This window comes from Haliotis rufescens, unplaced genomic scaffold (genome assembly GCF_023055435.1).
Source record: "Haliotis rufescens isolate VD_foot unplaced genomic scaffold, xgHalRufe1.0.p SCAF_10, whole genome shotgun sequence".
Lineage (NCBI taxonomy): Eukaryota > Metazoa > Mollusca > Gastropoda > Lepetellida > Haliotidae > Haliotis > Haliotis rufescens.
Window position 1 is genome coordinate 19,609,536 of NW_025963780.1, and position 18,701 is coordinate 19,628,236.

Sequence of the window (18,701 nt, forward strand, 5' to 3'; positions counted from 1 at the left end):
AAATGTACATACATATAGAGTGAAATGTACATACTTATAGAGTGAGATGTTTATACATATAGAGTGAAATGTACATACTTATAGAGTGAAATGTACACACATATAAAGTGAAATGTACATGTCTTGTGAAATGTACAATAGTCATACATATAGAGTGAGATGTACATACATATAGAGTGGGATGTACATACATATAGTGAAATGTACATACATATATAGTGAAATGTACATACATATAGAGTGAGATGTACATACATATAATGAGAGATGTACATACATATAGATGGAAATGTACATACATATAGAGTGAAATGTACATACATATAGAGTGAGATGAACATACATATGGAGTGGGATGTACATACATATAGTGAAATGTACATAAATATATAGTGAAATGTACATACATATAGAGTGAGATGTACATACATATAGAGTGGGATGTACATACATATAGTGAAATGTACATACATATAGTGAAATGTACATACATATAGAGTGAGATGTACATACATATAGAGTGGGATGTACATACATATAGAGTGGGATGTACATACATATAGTGAAATGTACATACATATAGAGTGAGATGAACATACATATGGAGTGGGATATACATACATATAGTGAAATGTACATACATATATAGTGAAATGTACATACATATAGAGTGAGATGTACATACATATAGAGTGGGATGTACATACATATAGTGAAATGTACATACATATAGTGAAATGTACATACATATAGAGTGAGATGTACATACATATAGAGTGAAATGTACATACATATAGAGTGAGATGTACATACATATAGAGTGGGATGTACATACATATAATGAGAGATGTACATACATATAGATGGAAATGTACATACATATAGAGTGAAATGTACATACATATAGAGTGAGATGAACATACATATGGAGTGAAATGTACATACATATAATGAGAGATGTACATACATATAGATGGAAATGTACATACATATAGAGTGAAATGTACATACATATAGAGTGAGATGAACATACATATGGAGTGAAATGTACATACATATCTTGTGAAATGTACATATCTTGTGAAATGTACATACATATCGAGTGAGATGTTTATACATATAGAGTGAGATGTACATACATATAGAGTGAAATGAAAATACACATATAGAGTGAAATGTACAAACATTAACAGTGAAATATACATTATGATGCATAAAGAGTGAAATGTACATATATAGCGAAACTAACATGCACAAAGAATGAAATGTACATACATATAGAGCGAAATGTATACACACATACACACACACACACACACACACACACACACAGAATAAAATACATACATTCATACAAACAAATACGCACGCACACACAAACATGCATACATATACACATGCATAATTGATTCACATATTGAGCCTTTGCCAGAGGTCTTAATCCCATTAAACTCATTCAATAGCATTCATGTACTTCTTTAGAAGCCTGGTTTAGATTAGTGTTGTCTGTCATTCGACCCATCTGACCCCTGCTCAAAAGCGAGCCCATTACAGTAAAAACTCTCACAAGAAACAGTTATTTTAATTCTGAATACAATAGTTATGAATTGGTCTCTTAAAGAAAATTGTTATTTAGCTGAAAAACATGATTCGTGGCTATTTAATGTACATCAGAGTTTTACGATCTAACTACACGCATTCAACATATTAACACACCCGCATTCCGACCCGCCATGGAAAAAAAAGCATACAAAATCGTGGGTATTTCAACGCATATAATATATCTTAACTGGGAGTCGTCACACTTGTGACGTGTTCCTCTGGGACGCATTGTAGGTCGTCCAGCCTTTGAGTATCACTCGATAGCTACCTTTAACTGGGCGACAAGAACGTCTAACACCTTCTCATTACTGCTTCTCTATCGGAGTAGTGCTAACGAGAAATTAATGTCCGATTGATGATAAATTACTCTTGTGTTGTCGTCTCATTTGTCCCAATTGCAGTCAACTCTACTTGCTGTAGTGCTGGTGCTACGCGAGGACTACTTCAGGACGATTACGATTGACAGTATTCAGTCTTATCAAATCACGACATTCCCATGTGTCGAATCAAGGAACGGAACCTTTGTTTGCGCTTATGTACTGAATAGCATGGAGGTATATTTTAATATGACCATGCTCTAATATTAAAGAGAGACTACGCAAAAAGATGTAAAATTTAGATTTGATTAAACTTTGCCTAAGATGTCTATAAGCTTGACAAATTAACACAAAGTGATATTCATTTTGCAAACGTTTCTTTTGTCTAAATTCGCGATTAATATTAAAATTGCGATCGCATTCAATTTCTAAATTGTGAAAACTAGCCTTAAAGGGAGTAAATGTGGTCCTTAATTTATAAGTGCAACATATAAGTACTATAATTTTGAACGAAATTTGAATTTTGAATGTTAAAACCCATTTCATCTCACCTCACAAAACGTCAAAAGGAAAATACAGAATTTCAAATATTGTAAACTTTTCTTCTCTTGTTGTTTTTCATTTCCAAATTATATTTCTACACCGTCCATAAATTTTGGTAGAAAAAGATCCTGAAACCGAGCATTAAAAGAAGAGAAAGGACTCACTTTAAACAAACCACTTGTCTTGACAAACACGGGTAGCATTGCAGTGCGTATCGGGTAAACACAAAGGTCAAACTGTTAAAAGAAAACCCACTTCAAACTACTGTACGTCTCTATTGTGGCATGGAAATAACCAGACATTTCAGAGATTTTATTGACAGTGAGAAACACGTTCCAGGCAATATTTTATTTAGTTCTGTTACAAGTATAAAAATAATTACAAAGCATATGACATCCATCTTTTGCCCAGTCTACTAACAGTACACGTTTAACTACAACCAGATGAAATTGAGCTTGCATACGTCACGATAAAAACGAACGTGATCTGCGTTATGTTGCTTTTGTGTATATTTCCATTTCCACAGGAGTTTGGTTTTTAAAATGGATTGTGAAGCAACACAAGCGTGTGAGCCAGACAGCCAACTGGACAAACATGACGTTACAGAGTCGGTGTCCTTGTCTGTGACTTTGTTCCAGCCTTTACACAACTAACACCCAGTCCATTATGGAGAATACTAATTGTAGTGCACATCGATTATATGCCGATAACACGAAGAGTCGTTTACATGGATAAATATAGTGCCATTTACACAATTATCTTGATAATCAGTAGGGGCTGTATGAACCAATCTGATATGGCTGTAAGCGGATCTTGAATGGTGATGTTTCATTGACAATGCATCCGATTACACTGACATGAATGACATAGCATATGAAGAATCTCATTTAGAGTCCCGATTAACAACGATAACTGTGATTCGACATTTGTCTAAACGGATTTTTATATCAGATCAAGGTTAAAGTCATACTGCGTTGGGTACCGACCACTGGATTTTCTTGTGTGTGTGGTGGGAGGGGGGAGGGGGATCTGGGATATTTGTTTACGAGTGAACATTTATAGTCAGCGCTTCAAGGAATAGCTTCACCAGTTACACCACAGTAAAACTGTTCGGCAAAGGTCTATACTCCCACGTTTAATGGTGGCTTAAATAAAACAAACAAGAAATGGTTTTCGATTGTGATTTATTTATTACGGGTACCATAGTTGTGATTTGGCCATTTAGTTTTCAGCCGTGTACTGTTTGAGTCAATTCCCATTTTCAAATTTTCCACTTTCATTTGCCTGGCACTTTATATTTCTACTGCAAACTCACATCTGATCCGACGTCAGCTTTTACACAACTGCCATAAAATCACAACTCTACCTTGAAGGGTCAAATTTCCTATCATTAGCGGAACGGCTTACCCACTGAGAACATAAGCAGTTTTGAGGGTAAACGTATTTTTTAGATCCGAGCAATGTTTGGGGACCACAACTCATTATTGTTTAGAAAATCCTGAATGGCCAGCATGTCATTTAATTATTTTTAAAACCTGACAATCTGGTTTTTTTCAGCATATTGGGGAACTGATTAAAAGTCCAAGCCACGTAAAACATGAAAGGGTCGCTCCATCAGTGAAGAGCATCACATAGACTAGACAATTACAGTGGAATTACCATTGGTCTAATCTCTGGCCTTTCTGTGAATGTTTCTCCCTGATGTATATATTGACCAGTTGACCACACATTCAGATAATGGTCAGACTCTCCGTGGATAGTGGACAGGTGTTGTGCTACCGGCTGCCCACCAACATAGGCAGCAAGGTCTGGTTGCCTTGGAAACGTGTTTGTGTCAGCGTGAGATTAACTGAATTATTTCAGTATTCTCTCTCTCTCAAAATATATATATGTCGTGCGCACTTTAAGGAACGACCCAACCCACGGGTCACGCCAAGCAATTAGCCCATTCCCGGGGACCGAGACCCTGCTTGCGTACCTCGCGGATTGGACACGGTTCATTGCGTAATCCCATAATGTTTTAATGTAAAACTTCGGGCATTTGTTTACAGGATAACGTTATGCAACTTCTAAAATGCCACATATTGATCAGATTTTCAAATTGTATTTAATCCTCCATCGCGGGGCTACTTTCAAAACGAATAAGATCATCAAGCACTCTAATAAATCACAATCCACCCCATGGGATTACGCAGATTATATATAATTGCTGAAGCCAGGGAAGCAAGCAACACACATCACGTGATGACGGGGTGAGTTGAGGTTAGGTGAGTTGAGGTGAGGTGAGGTGAGTTGAGTTGAGGTGAGTTGAGGCGAGGTGAGGCGAGGCGGGGTGAGGTGAGATGAGTTGAGGTGAGGTGAGGTGAGCACAGGCTTTCTAATGACTTCGTATGCTGGTCGTAGAGGCGCATAACGGGATCGGGTGGTCAGGCTCCCAATTGCGTAGATCGATGCTCATGATGTCAATCACTGGATAGTCTGGTCTAGACTCGATTATTTACCGGCCGACGTCATATAACTGGAATATTGCGGCGTTAAACAACAAACAAACACACAAACAAATCTGATGATTTCGAAAATCTTTTCACTCAAGTTTAAAAAACATAGAAATAATATTGTAATTCTTGCAATTTCAGTGTTCCTTACACATGTGTTGAGGAAATGTACCTTCAGATGTTCATTCCTCATCAGACTTTGATGGGGAAGGTAAAATAGATGTATGACTTATGTTTGAACCTCAAAGGTACATATTAGGTATCAATCTCCATTGTTTGTCCTCCTCTCATCCAAGAACATCAATTGGTATGACCTTATCGAAAGCAAGAGTGCTAGGGGTCTATGCTACCACTGGTCCTATTCAAAACACCACATTGTGCAGTGCCGGTTTTATTGGTAAGGGACCAACACTTTCATATTTGGAGGGGGAGGGGTGGACGGAACATCACGCCTGTACTATCAATTCCAAACACACGTAGATTGCATTTAAAAACGACTGCGTATTTCTGCAATAAAGCCATGCAGTATTATGTTCATTGTGTGAATGAGCGACTCAGTATGCGTGGACAACTATATGCTTTTGATGGTGGCCGTGGGTCATACATATACAACGTATTGGTTAATATTATTCAGCTATTGTCATAGTGGATGCGAGGAATGCTTGTATTATTAATGACATGGTGCGTGGAATGTATAGCAATAATGTTAGTATGTAGAAGGGGAATGCATACAGTAGTAGCAACACAAAGCGAAGGGGGATATAAACAGGCGTACATGTAAGTAGAACACATGCCTTTCTCTTCTTTGTACATAGCTATGTTTGTGTGTGTGTGTACATGTGTGTGTGTCTGTGTGTGTCTGTGTGTGTGTGTGTGTGTGTGTGTGAGAAAGAGAGAGAGAGAGAGAGAGAGAGAGAGAGAGAGAGAGAGAGAGAGAGAGAGAGAGAGAGAGAAATTTTTTTTTAATTCAGTTAATCAGTTAATCTCAAGCACGTTTGTATTATTACGGACTAATGCTGGTTTTATAGTGCTAGCCTACTGAGATACCATACCCCAGGCCCCTATCAATCTGTTACTTGTTGTTAGAGGCGAGTGGGCCGGATGGTCAGGTTCGGTGATTTGGTTGAATACGTGCTCTTAAACCCCGACGGCGTGAACCATTGCTCATAATATGTCACAGAATTGTCTGGCTCAGACGCGTTTATTTAGAGGCTCGAATACTGTGGCGGAGTGAAACAACATCACCCTCTTCACTTGTAGGGCGAGCTGAGTTTACCTCCGATGTGACAACCAGGTCAGGTACATGTGTCGATACCTGAAACGTATGCAGGTCGTACACGTCGTCCACTTTGCATAATAATTGATCTGACACTCTGATGACCCTGACCTATCATTGGTTCGCCGACACACAGTTGTATGAACAAGAGGCTTGTTTGTTTTTTAAACGAATATCTTTAGTACAGTTACCCTTATCTCTTTCAGAAATGGGGGCGGTCGGGTAGCCTAGAGGTTAAAGCGTTCGCTCGTCACGCCGAAGACCCGGGTTCGATTCCCGACATGGGTACAATGTGTGAAGCCCATTTCTGGTGTCCCTCGCCTTGATATTGCTGGAATATTGCTAAAAGCGGCGTATTACTTAAAGCCCTCCAGCCGTTTTTCATCGGTCGATGGCTTCCTTTAAGCTGACATTTCGAACTCACCCCAGCGCCTACTCAAAATAGTAAACGCACCCAGTCATGATCGTAACGCTAAAGAAGGCTAGAAATAGAACAAATTGTTTTTAATTTACAAATAAGGTGATGTGAGGTGCAATGTGGTTCAGATTTACAAGGCTTGGCTGGATCATACCGCTCACCCAGAGTTAAAGTGAGAACAACCTCATATATCTTGCAGCTGCTACTTTTTGAGTGTAGACAATGGTAAACCAATTGTCTTATCTTGTAATGTCATCTTCCCGAGGCAAGAGAGTTAACTGACTATAAAAGTCCAGTTTCCACATTTGCCGAACTAGGCTGGTATTATGGAGTTACATTTTGGCTGGACTAACTTTTCATATTTGTAATGAAGATGCTCACGAGATTTGTTGCACTTCGCTATGTAAGACCCTTTTTATCACAATATAGATCTTGATTATCGATGAGTCTTGATTGGCCCCGCCAATCTATTTGAAGCAAATGCAAGAGGTTGAATCTGATTGGTCCACAGGCGAGGCATAGAAGGGACATAACTCGAAATAGCCACAGGTGGCGCTACGATCGAGCCCAGGAATTCCAGCCAAGTTCGGCAAGGAAAACTAGACTTTTAAAGTCAGTTAACTCACTTGCCTCGGGAGGATGTGTAATGTATGCTCTGTGGTGTTCTGGTACAGCTGCTCAATTATCGTCACTTTAAGCCATACCTGTGGGATCAGCATATCGTTCCTTCAAGGTCGCAATAGTTTACCAAATGTGTTTAAACTGCCAGGAGTGTACTTGTGTTATCGATCGTCCCCTCCTTTCACCATTGCAACAAACATAGCATATGGAACCCAACTGATTTGGTTATTGAAACACTCTTGTAGACTATCAAATGCATGCTGCTGTAAAAAAATTGGGACTGACAAATAAGTTTAAAATTGAATGCATGATGGAACGTATTAACTACAGATCTTGATCACTGTAATCGCCAGAGTTTACAGTTTATTATAAAGGAGCTTGATATCATTGAAATCCTATTCAGTATTTGTAATATGGGTGTGCATAAATTAATTAGTTGTATGGATCGTTGGAAGCTGTCTATTGCTAATTATTTTTTAATACTGTTCGGTAAAATATGATATTATATATAAGAAAACATACAACTTTATGGATAACAATTGCTCGTTTATTGAATTTACGACTTTTAAATGTAGATTCTTACGCCGTTATTTATGCTTTCTTATTTACTAACCAAGTTCTAGAATGCCAATCAAACAGTTGGTAATATATATGTTTAATATTGGATTAAAGACTCGTACCAAATACACTACTTTATCTAATAAATTGTGTGTGTATGTACGTGTGTGTGTCGCGCGCGCTCTCGTGTGTGTGTGTGTGTGTGTGTGTGTGTGTGTGTGTGTGTGTGTGTGTGTGTGTGTGTGTGTGTGTGTGTGTGTGTGTGTGTGTGCTTGTACTAGTCCAGACAAATGCCGATCTTAAAGTGCTAGCCCACTGAGATACTATGCCGCAGTTTAACATGATTACCCTACTCAGACACAGAATAGTGACTCCAAGCTGACCAGTCCTTGTTTTAGCCCTTAAATTCCGAGCGTCAGACAGGGTAACAACAAGATCTATCTTTTAACGTCTTTTGGTATGTCGTGGGCGGGCATTAAACCCATGACCTTCCCCTCTCCGGGCGGACGCTCTACCACAAGACCAAGAGGACGTTCTGTATGTGAAAAGTCAAGGTAGTGAATGAGTTCGGTTTCACGCCACTTTGAACGGTACTTCTGTTACATCTGGGCGCTCCAGCTTAGCGGTGAAAGAAAAATCCAAAGTGAAACCTATAAGAACGGATTTGTTACTCACACAAGAGCGAATCTGTGTTGAAAACAACGATCAGATCCTGGCACACCTAAGGGACGTAACTCGACCACGTATGTCCCTAGATAAGAGTGAGTGAGTGTGTAAGGTTTTACGCTGTTTATAGCAGAGTCCTCGCAACATCACGGGGGACACCGGAAATGGGATTCACACACTACCCATGTGGGGAATCGAGACCGCGTCTTCGGCGTGACAAGCGAACGCTTGAATCACAGGGCTAAGCCCCTCATCCTACCCACTCCACCCGTGGTTTTACCCCGCTTTTAGCAATATTCCAGCAATGTCACGGCGGGGAACACCAGAAATGGGCTTCACGTAATGTACCCATGTCGGGAAGTGAACCCGGGTCTTCGGCGTGGCGAGCGAACGCTTTAACCACTATGCTACCCGACCGCCCCACGTTAAGATATGGGCGTTAAGATATCTGACATTCCCATTTGGGCAAGGGCTAGTCACAGGGGCAACATGATCTAATACCAGATACGGCTGGTGTCTACACAGGTATGGTATGTGCCCTGTCTGTCGTATCTACAAATGCTTTCGGCCTTTGAACTCTCATACCTATTTTATCTTTCCAGACTGGCCCACGTGTCTGAAACCTTTATCACTGAAGGCGGGGCAACAGCACTAAACACGGAAACACTACAGTGACACAGCCTTACTTTGCTTCTTTTGGTCATAATGACACCAAACGGAATATTATCAGCGTAACGTAAGTAGATTATAGATGTCACGTGAGCAAGTGATTGGATAACGACAAAGCCACCGCTCCTGTATATCGGTCGTCCGCAAGCTGGGGATATGGGGAACGCTTACTCCAGTGAGGAAACGGAGAAGGAGAAAATTCAGAAACAACGCCATAAATACATTGAATCCCGTCTGAAGAGAGATAAGACCGTTGTAAACAAATCCCAGCGCGACAAACACAACGATGGCGCGGGCAATTCAAATATTACAAATGGCGGCACCAAGCGACCAGGAATTGACCGAAATACATCCAGTCTTGACGAGGTGGACCACAAGGCTTCGTGTGTTGACCCTAAGGATTACGAGTTTCCCTTCGAGAACATTGTGTTCGAGGGGGGAGGAAACAAGGGCCTGGCTCATTGTGGAGCACTAAAGGTAATTCTTCAAGAGTGTATGCAGGAAAATCTATCATTGCTTGTAGAAGATCCATTGCTGATTGGTTAATCAGAGGTTTTACATCGTAATAATAACCTCTGATTCGAAATGTTGATTTGATCACCGCGGAAGGTTGTATAGGGGAAGTTTCAGTTAAAACTATTTACAATGGTACAAATTTAGAAAGTGGTCAAATGTAACAAATGTTATATTCGGGATAACACTTTCTTAGTAAAGTACAATTTCTCGCACTTTTCTTCCCCCAAAGTACTAGAATTTGTACTTTACCAAGAAAGTTATCCCAAATATAACATTTATAACATTTGACCACTTTTTAAATGGCATTGTGTATTCATTAGCAATGTTGGTTAAATGTTAAATGCCCGTGTTTCCTAGAGTATTCAAAGGTTGTGTGAGCGAGTACAAGCAGCCACACGTACATGCATATCACCTATATAAGTCAAACAATCTTGAACGCGGCAATAAAACCTATTTGACTTCACCCAACGGTTAAATAGCCTGAGCTTCAAGACATCAATTTTATCAAAGGGTTGGCCCCTAAGGTATTGCACAACCATCATGTTTCAGTACCTGGAGGAAATTGGTGCTCTCCCCAAATTACGTCGGATGGCAGGGGCAAGCGCTGGAGCCATGGTGGCGTGTCTGGTCGCCGTCGGATACCGTTGGTACGAGATCGAAGACTTCTTGGGACAAAATCTTGCAGATATATTTCTAGGTGAGAATACACAAAGCCAGATAGTATTTGATTACAATGGAACCGCATTGGCACATTGTATGAACATATTTTTCTGTTACATGCAATCATAGATTTTTATATTTGAATTTTTTTTTGCGAATATTCATGGTCGAACCGTATAAAGGGTAAGTATGACCTGCTCTGTCTGTAGCACTCACCACTCACACTGTTTTCATAAAGAAATATTTCATAAGTGTTTGCTTGCTGCCTCAAGACCGCCTCCGTGGTCTGTTGGATGAAGCGTCTACATGGAGAGCGGAAGGTAAGTTGGTCTTCAGAAACCGATGCTTATGCTAAGCTTGTCGTAAGAGGCAACTAGCGAGGCTAGCTTTGTTGGCGCATGTCATCGTATCCCAATTGCGTAGATCGATGCTCATGATGTCAATCACTGGATTGTTTGATCCAGATTCGTTACTTACAGACCGCCGTCATATAGCTGGAATATTGCTTTGTTCGGCGTTAAATAGGAAAAAAACAAAACAGTCGAGGGCGGTGAGGTAACGTGAAGGTTAAAACCCTCGCTCGTCAATTATTTGAATATTGCAAAATGCGGCATAAAACAATACTCACTCAGTGAGTCGAATACACAAAATTTTGGACACACGTGATACCATAACTTAGAATCAAATACACAAAATCATAGATACAAAACAATACTTCATACAAAACAATACTTTCTAATGATCAAATCTTATATTAAAGTCTACGGGACACTCATCACTAGACTGTTTTACATCACATTAACCTTCTCAGTCAGGAAAGTACAAATGTTTTCCCTTTCATAACTCTCTTTTAGTTTTGTCCAAGAGAGAGCAACACCCGCGGGGCTTGCCATCGGGGTTAACGTGCAGAGGGGTGTTTAAAACCGTAACTCAGAAAGTCAATAGCGCGAACTTCTGTATTTTGAGGGGAAAGCCACTTGGGATTCAATACAGTGTAAATGGTTCCCTAGCCATCTAAAGTAATTTCATAATTGACAGGCAAAGTTTGACATTTAATGATGGTTAAAATATGCCTTCCGTTTTACCTTGAACACTGTTTATACTTTCCTTTTGGACTGAACTGTCGAAAAAATTATATTATATTATAGATATTTTAAACTCACACTGAATAAGGGGCGCGGGTGTCCGAGTTGTTTAAGGCGCTGCGATTCACTGTGCAGAGTTGCGTTCCTTTGGCACGCCAGAAACCTATGATTGTGGGTTCGAATCCCGATTCGCCCCGATTATGTTTCTAGGTTTGTCAGCACCATACGGGTGCTCGTAGGTTTGACGGAAGTGATGAACGTCTGAGACTTGCATCACTTCAGGCTTTCCTCCCACGTTAAGCTGACACACCGTGATATAACTGGAATACTGTTAAAAGCGGCGTTAAACCCAACTCACTCACTGACTCACTCACTCACACTGGACACATATAACCTTGTCAAGTGTAATGATCTCCTTACCGTAATTGTGGGCTGGCCATCAACCACAAACAAGGAGTTTAAAGTTGCCAAAGTAATTATTTTTTTCCGGGAAGCTAATTGTTGTTAGAGTTTTCGAACCCTTTGACGTTCCATCTCATCCCAGTCATGTTCTAGAGGGGAGATGTCTTGAGAAAAGAGCAATGTTATGCTGCCTCTGAAAGTCTGTTACAACAGGTGCATTATCCTGCTGCAATTTGACGTTACGCCTCTGCATTTAAACGTGATCCCCAAAGACGCGTCCCGGTAGCGTACGCCTTGCCAATTGCCATTAACAAGGATGAGTTGTGTTCTCCCGTGACTTGTGATGCCACCCCATATTATTCCACTTCCACCCCAAAACTGACGACGTCTAGTAACACAGGTGTAGTTAAAACGTTCTCTTGTAGACCATTGCACGACCATCAGAACTGTAAAGTTTAAACCTGGACTCATCTGTGAACTGTACACTGTCCCAGTCTTGTCTTCCGAACCTCGGATGCTGTCTACGCCAAGCTATGCGTGACGTGGAAGCAAAATTGGGCGCATCAGTGGAGGTCGGGCCGGAAGTAGTCCTCCCTCAACCGGCTGCGTACGGTTATGCCACTGATTTGTCTCATCCCAGGAATTGTCCGAGGTGTTGATGTGGCTGTTTAGTGTCGATTCTGTAGATACACCAACCGAATATGGTTGTATTGTTGAAGTGACGTCACACGTTGACGACCGTCCCGTGGCAAGTCATATGTTGTCCTGCTGTAGACAATATCTCCAAAGAGGCGACATTGTGTTTCGATGAACATTAAAATGTATTGGAACTTCGTTTTGCGCCATTTCTGTCTGCAACATGCCCACGTCACGTAGACCTTGTTTTTCAGCAAGTCGTGTCATTGCGTAAGCGTTATTTAAGGTTAAAACAAAAGTGGTTTTATGTGCACCTGCTGGCTAAACATTCATTGTTTGCTGTTCACATTAAAAAGTATCATGCTCCCAACAAACAAGTATACATTCAAATTGTGCGCCGTGCATGAAAATGCACGTACAACTGTGAATCACGACCTTAATTTGAGGAGATGTCTTCATGAATATGAATTGAAATATTAATCAATTATTTTCAGAATAAATATATATTTTTTCAACTGTATCCTAAGCTACTTTTTCCCGCAAAAATATTTATGAAAAAAGTCATGTGTTCTTTATGAAGGGTTTCACATCTTTACTAAACAAGCATATTATAGCTAGTTTCAGGAAAACGGGAATTTCTTCGAAATAACTCTTGACTGTCAGATTGAACCATTTCTTCACACTTCCAGTCAGTTGAAGTATACTGAAACAGTACATTCAAAATTGGTAATCAAAACCCGGAATGTGTAAACGGTGGTGCTTCTGCCGTGAATAGCTGCAAGATTGCTGATACGACGTTAAGCAATAATCATTCGCTCCCAAGCTTCAACAGTTACAAGATTGTAAGCACTAACATCTGTACTTCATTTGACATCCCTACATCAATGCAAAGCTGTGGCTGCAATACTACGCGTTATACTGAACAGCACACTGTGGACGAAATTCAGACATCCTGGGCTAAATTAAAATAGCTAGTATGAATTGCTACCAATGACTCAGGGTACCTAATTTTTCGAAATCAAACGTGTGGCTACTGACGCTTTCTGATTAAGCGAAACCATAACTCTAACCCTAACCCTAACCCTAACACCAACAATAGCCTGTTTGTTCCAGGCCGTCATACTTGTGGCCAATGATGTTAGTGATTAACCCTAACCCAAACACCAACAATGGCTTGTTCGTTCCAGGCCGTCATACGTGTGGCCAATGATGTTAGTGATTAACTCTAACCCTGACCCTAACCTTAACCCTAACACCAACAATGGCCTGTTTGTTCCAGGCCGTCATACGTGTGGCCAATGATGTTAGTGATTAACTCTGACCCTAACCCTAACCCTAACCCTAACACCAATAATGGCCTGTTCGTTCCAGGTCGTCATACGTGTGGCCAATGATGTTAGTGATTAACTCTAACAATAACCCTAACACCAACAATGGCCTGTTTGTTCAAGGCCGTCATACGTGTGGCCAATTATGTTAGTGATTAACCTTAACCCAAACACCAACAATGGCCTGTTCGTTCCAGGTCGTCATACGTGTGGCCATTGATGTTAGTGATTAACCCTAACCCTAACACCAACAATGGCCTGTTCGTTCCAGGTCGTCATACGTGTGGCCATTGATGTTAGTGATTAACCCTAAACCTAACACCAACAATGGCCTGTTCGTTCCAGGCCGTCATACGTGTGGCTAATGATGTTAGTGATTAACCCTAACCCAAACACCAACAATGGCCTGTTCGTTCCAGGCCGTCATACGTGTGGCTAATGATGTTAGTGATTAACCTTAACCCAAACACCAACAATGGCCTGTTCGTTCCAGGTTGTCATACGTGTGGCCAATGATGTTAGTGATTAACCCTAACCCTAACACCAACAATGGCCTGTTCGTTCCAGGTCGTCATACGTGTGGCTAATGATGTTAGTGATTAACCTTAACCCAAACATCAACAATGGCCTGTTCGTTCCAGGTCGTCATACGTGTGGCCAATTATGTTAGTGATTAACCTTAACCCAAACACCAACAATGGCCTGTTCGTTCCAGGTCGTCATACGTGTGGCCAATGATGTTAGTGATTAACCCTAACCCTAACACCAACAATGGCCTGTTCGTTCCAGGCCGTCATACGTGTGGCTAATGATGTTAGTGATTAACCCTAACCCAAACACCAACAATGGCCTGTTCGTTCCAGGTCGTCATGCGTGTGGCTACTGAATATGTGAATAACCTTAAACCTAACCCTCACATAATACCTACATGTGGCTGTTTGTTCCAGATCATACGTGTGGCTACTGCAGTCTTCTGCCCAACCTGCTCAAGAATTATGGCTGGAACCCTGGTAACAGGATATTTGAGTGGTTTGGTGCCAAACTGAAGGATAAAACTGGCTCAGCTGACACCACATTTGAACAGGTAATCAATCTATGTCTAGAAAACGCTCATGGTTGGTATATTTCAAATGTAACACCGTTTTCCATACCTTCCAATCTCTGTAGGTACCTAACAATTCCCTCACATAGAGTACGTTCTTTCAGAAAGCAGGCTATGGCCTTTCACACACGGATGTTAAATAATAGGAATATGGGAATGTGGGAATGTGAGAATGTAGGAGGGTAATAAGAAAAATTACATATAAAAAAGATTGTCTCAACATTCTTTCTTTTTTTAACCACAAGTTGAAGAGCTTCTTTCGGTTTTATCTTTAAAATATATTCATCTGAACGTGTAAAAGGCACAAATGCATACATTCGTTTAAACATTCAAGGTATGTTCCAACGCCATAAAACAAATCAACTGTTCTTATAAAAGCAACAGTAACTTATAGACTTTTATAACTATATACAGCCGATGATAACATTTGATTGCAAAGTTCATTCGGGGTATAAATATTTTGTTTATAACAGATAGAAATATGACCCTAAAACATCACCATCGTCCTCGTCCTCCTCTTCATGTATCAGAAGCTTGTAGAAACAACAGTAAAGTTGTCTGGTATCAATTATTTGGTATTAGAAATAACGTAATTTGTGCCAGTGACACTCGTTCTGTCATCGGTAGTGACAATAGACGTGCATGGTTCATCGGCACAATCAAACATAACATCTGACTTATCTCCTTTTCAGTTGAAGAGTAAGTATGGCCGCGAGCTGTGCGTGGTAGTGACCAATCTGAACCTGATGAACACTGAATACTGCCACCCCAAAACCACACCGGATATGCCACTCAGAGTCGCTGTGCGCATGTCCATGTCCATTCCAGGTACAGCCGGTTTTTATCCTGTTTTTAAAACTGAAGACCCCTTTTCATGTTTTTACTATCTAATAATGACAATGATTAATATCTTGAATGTGTGAAAATACTAACGTAAAACACCACTTTTTGTCGCCGTTTGTTTCTTTGTTTGTTTAACGTCGCTCTCAGCAATATTCCAGCTATATGACTGGGGGCTGTCAATAATCGTGCCTGGACCAGACAATCCAGTGATTGACATCATGAGCATCGATCCACGCAATTGGGATACGATGACATGCATCAACCAAGTCAGCGAGCCTGACCACCCGATCCCGTTAGTCACTACTAACGACAAGCATATTTGATTTTTACGACAAGCGTGGGTTGCTTTGCCTGTTCTTGGTTTTGCAAAAGGCAAAAAAAAAAACCAAACAAAACCAACTAGAATATAATGTTCGGTTGAAAAGAAATAAAAAATTTAGTGTTAGATATTGTTATACAAGAGTTTTCAAGAGTTTTTGAGGATTTTAACCTCAAAGCAACTGTTTTATAACTTAATTTTACCTTCCGAAAAGGAATATGAAAATCACGGACAAAGATGTAGACTCTGAAAGATATATTGAAACATTTGTCGTTGATAAATTGTCGTTTAATATATAATAGAGAGAATCCTGGAGATGTCTTCATTTTCAGACTGAAAAAATAACCTTCCAGAATATTACTTAGTGTTTGGATATTTCTGTTTGAAATACGTAAACACGACTTATGGTCTGGCCATTCATAAGTTTCATTTTTATAGTCATATATTCTGTGATTTATCCTGTAGTCGATGTTCAGGTAGATTTGTGGTGTAGCAGTTCCGTCCAAAATGTCCCCGTCATGCCCTGCATGCTTGTGACACAATGGTCATTGCTCCTGGATATGCCAACTTGTATGCCTGACCACTTGACTCCCCTGTATTGGTGCCTTTCAGGCACAGAGTTCATCTAATCAGTCCATAGTCAACGTGAAGCATTGATTAATTATTGACATGCAGTTAAAATATAATTTATCTCAGGAAGTGAGGTCGCGTTTTTCCAATTGGTCAGGAAGTTGTATACAGAATGTTCCCTTCATGATGAGGATTTTGTTCTTATATGGAATAGGTGAACTGTTTTTTTTTTTATAGCAAACTGTACATTTGAAAGCAATCCTACTGCTTAAATAGGTAAATTTAACAATTATATTAAAACAAATACACGAAGAGTTTTATACTGTAAAATCCACTTGAAGTCCAACAGCTACCTCTAATTACCTGTTAAAAGCACCCTTAAGGCATTTTAAAGTGAAATAAAGTTCAGTAAGAGTCCATTTAGACTGGTATAGCAGCCAGTCCTTTTCACAGAGACGATTGTTTTGGAATGAAGGAAAATAAAATGAATGCTTATATTTGCCTTGTCTTTAGAAGCTAGAAATTGTAAATAGGGAATTGTGCGATATGAATATGCATACTTTTAAATCGAAGGATTTTCAATCTCTTGTGCCATTTTTTGAATTGTGAAAAAATCGCAACGCTGAATTCTGTCATCAAATACCACCCTGTCATTCTGAGACTAGAAATTTGAGACCGTGTCGGTATTGGCGATAGCAGGTTCTCGTTCTCGGCCAAGGCGATGATCACTTTACACTACTAGCTTTAAGTCCGTGTGAAAAGCCGTTGCCCCATCACTCAGCACTCGTGTTAACCATATCTTCACCAGATGGTTGTCACAAGGCAATGTTAATAAAATGTTCCTCTCTTGTAACTTCATTACTCTGACACTTAGAACCTTCTCACAGCCTGGCGTTGTGCGATCCTTTGTTCCACCATCACTGATGCAGCGTTAGAGATGACACTTGTTTGATTGCACAAGAGATATTTGAAGCATTGAACGTTTCTATCCGATTCAGTGTCAAGAATGAAACATTCATTTATTAAATTACGGATCAGAACCTGTTGTCAAGCTGAATCACGTTTGAAGAAAACATGGTTTGCACACATGTGCTCAGAGGACCATGGCTATAAGGTCGCAGCATTATTGATAACTGAATTATGTTCCTCTCAAGGATGCTGTTATTGTAGCTATCTCTGATGGTAACGTGTCATGTCAAAATGACCCGTCGTTTAGTTTATTCACCTGATGATTACTTTGTTTGTTTGTTTTTTGTTTACCGCTTCACTCAGCAATATTCCAGCTACTTGAAGGCGGCAGGTAAATAATCGAATCTGGCCCAGACAATCCAGTGATTGACACCATGAGCATCGATCTACGCAGTTGGGATACGATGACAACCAATTCAGCGATCCTGACCACGCGATACCGCTAGTCGCCTCTTTCGAGAAGAATAGTCACCTTTTATGTTTCCACACATAAGTTATGAGTTAACTGACTATAAAAGTCCATATTGCACCCTTGCCGAACAAGGCCGGAATTCCGGAGTTGCATTTTGGCTGGACTAACGAGCCTAGGCATAGTTTGATGAAAATCGCGTTACAAACTAGACATCCGGTTCGTATAAAACATGGATCTGAACGTGCAGATTTCGGTCGAATGCAGGATTTGCAAAGCATGTGTACCGCGAGATATTTTCCAAATGTTTTCATGTTTTTAATCATGGTGCTCAAATGATTTGATGCGCGTCGCGAGGCAAGACCCGTTTTTATTACAATATAGATCTTGATTATTGATCAGGTCGTCTTGACGCCGACATTTTTTATAAGCAAATGCATTCGATGTGTATGGAGGTCATTTGGTCAAAGTGAGGATGTGACGTCAGGCAGTGGGTGCACGTTGAATGACGAAATACATTGTGCACCTCGGCATGCAGTTATCAAATGCACAGGGGAACAAGCTGATTAAACTCGGAATGTTTTACAAATTGCAGCGCCATCTGGCGTTCTTTATTGTCAACGTCCGTTAGCAGTTCAGTGTTCTTTCGTGCGCACTGACGTTCTTTAGTACACATTGTTCTTTCTTTTCATAACAT

At 40.2% G+C, this 18,701-nt stretch overlaps 1 protein-coding gene across 3 annotated transcripts in view; it reads left to right on the forward strand.

The window, feature by feature from the left end:
* LOC124143106 overlaps positions 1-18,701 on the forward strand; it is a 60,627-nt gene that overhangs the window by 21,435 nt on the left and 20,491 nt on the right. For all 3 annotated transcript variants that reach the window (XM_046511930.2, XM_046511932.2, XM_046511931.2), the window contains exons 2-5: positions 9,099-9,642; positions 10,231-10,378; positions 14,740-14,876; positions 15,587-15,722. In XM_046511930.2, the coding sequence (XP_046367886.1) occupies positions 9,322-9,642; positions 10,231-10,378; positions 14,740-14,876; positions 15,587-15,722 (742 nt within the window). In that variant the 5' untranslated portion in view covers positions 9,099-9,321. The remainder of the gene's footprint in view (positions 1-9,098; positions 9,643-10,230; positions 10,379-14,739; positions 14,877-15,586; positions 15,723-18,701) is intronic.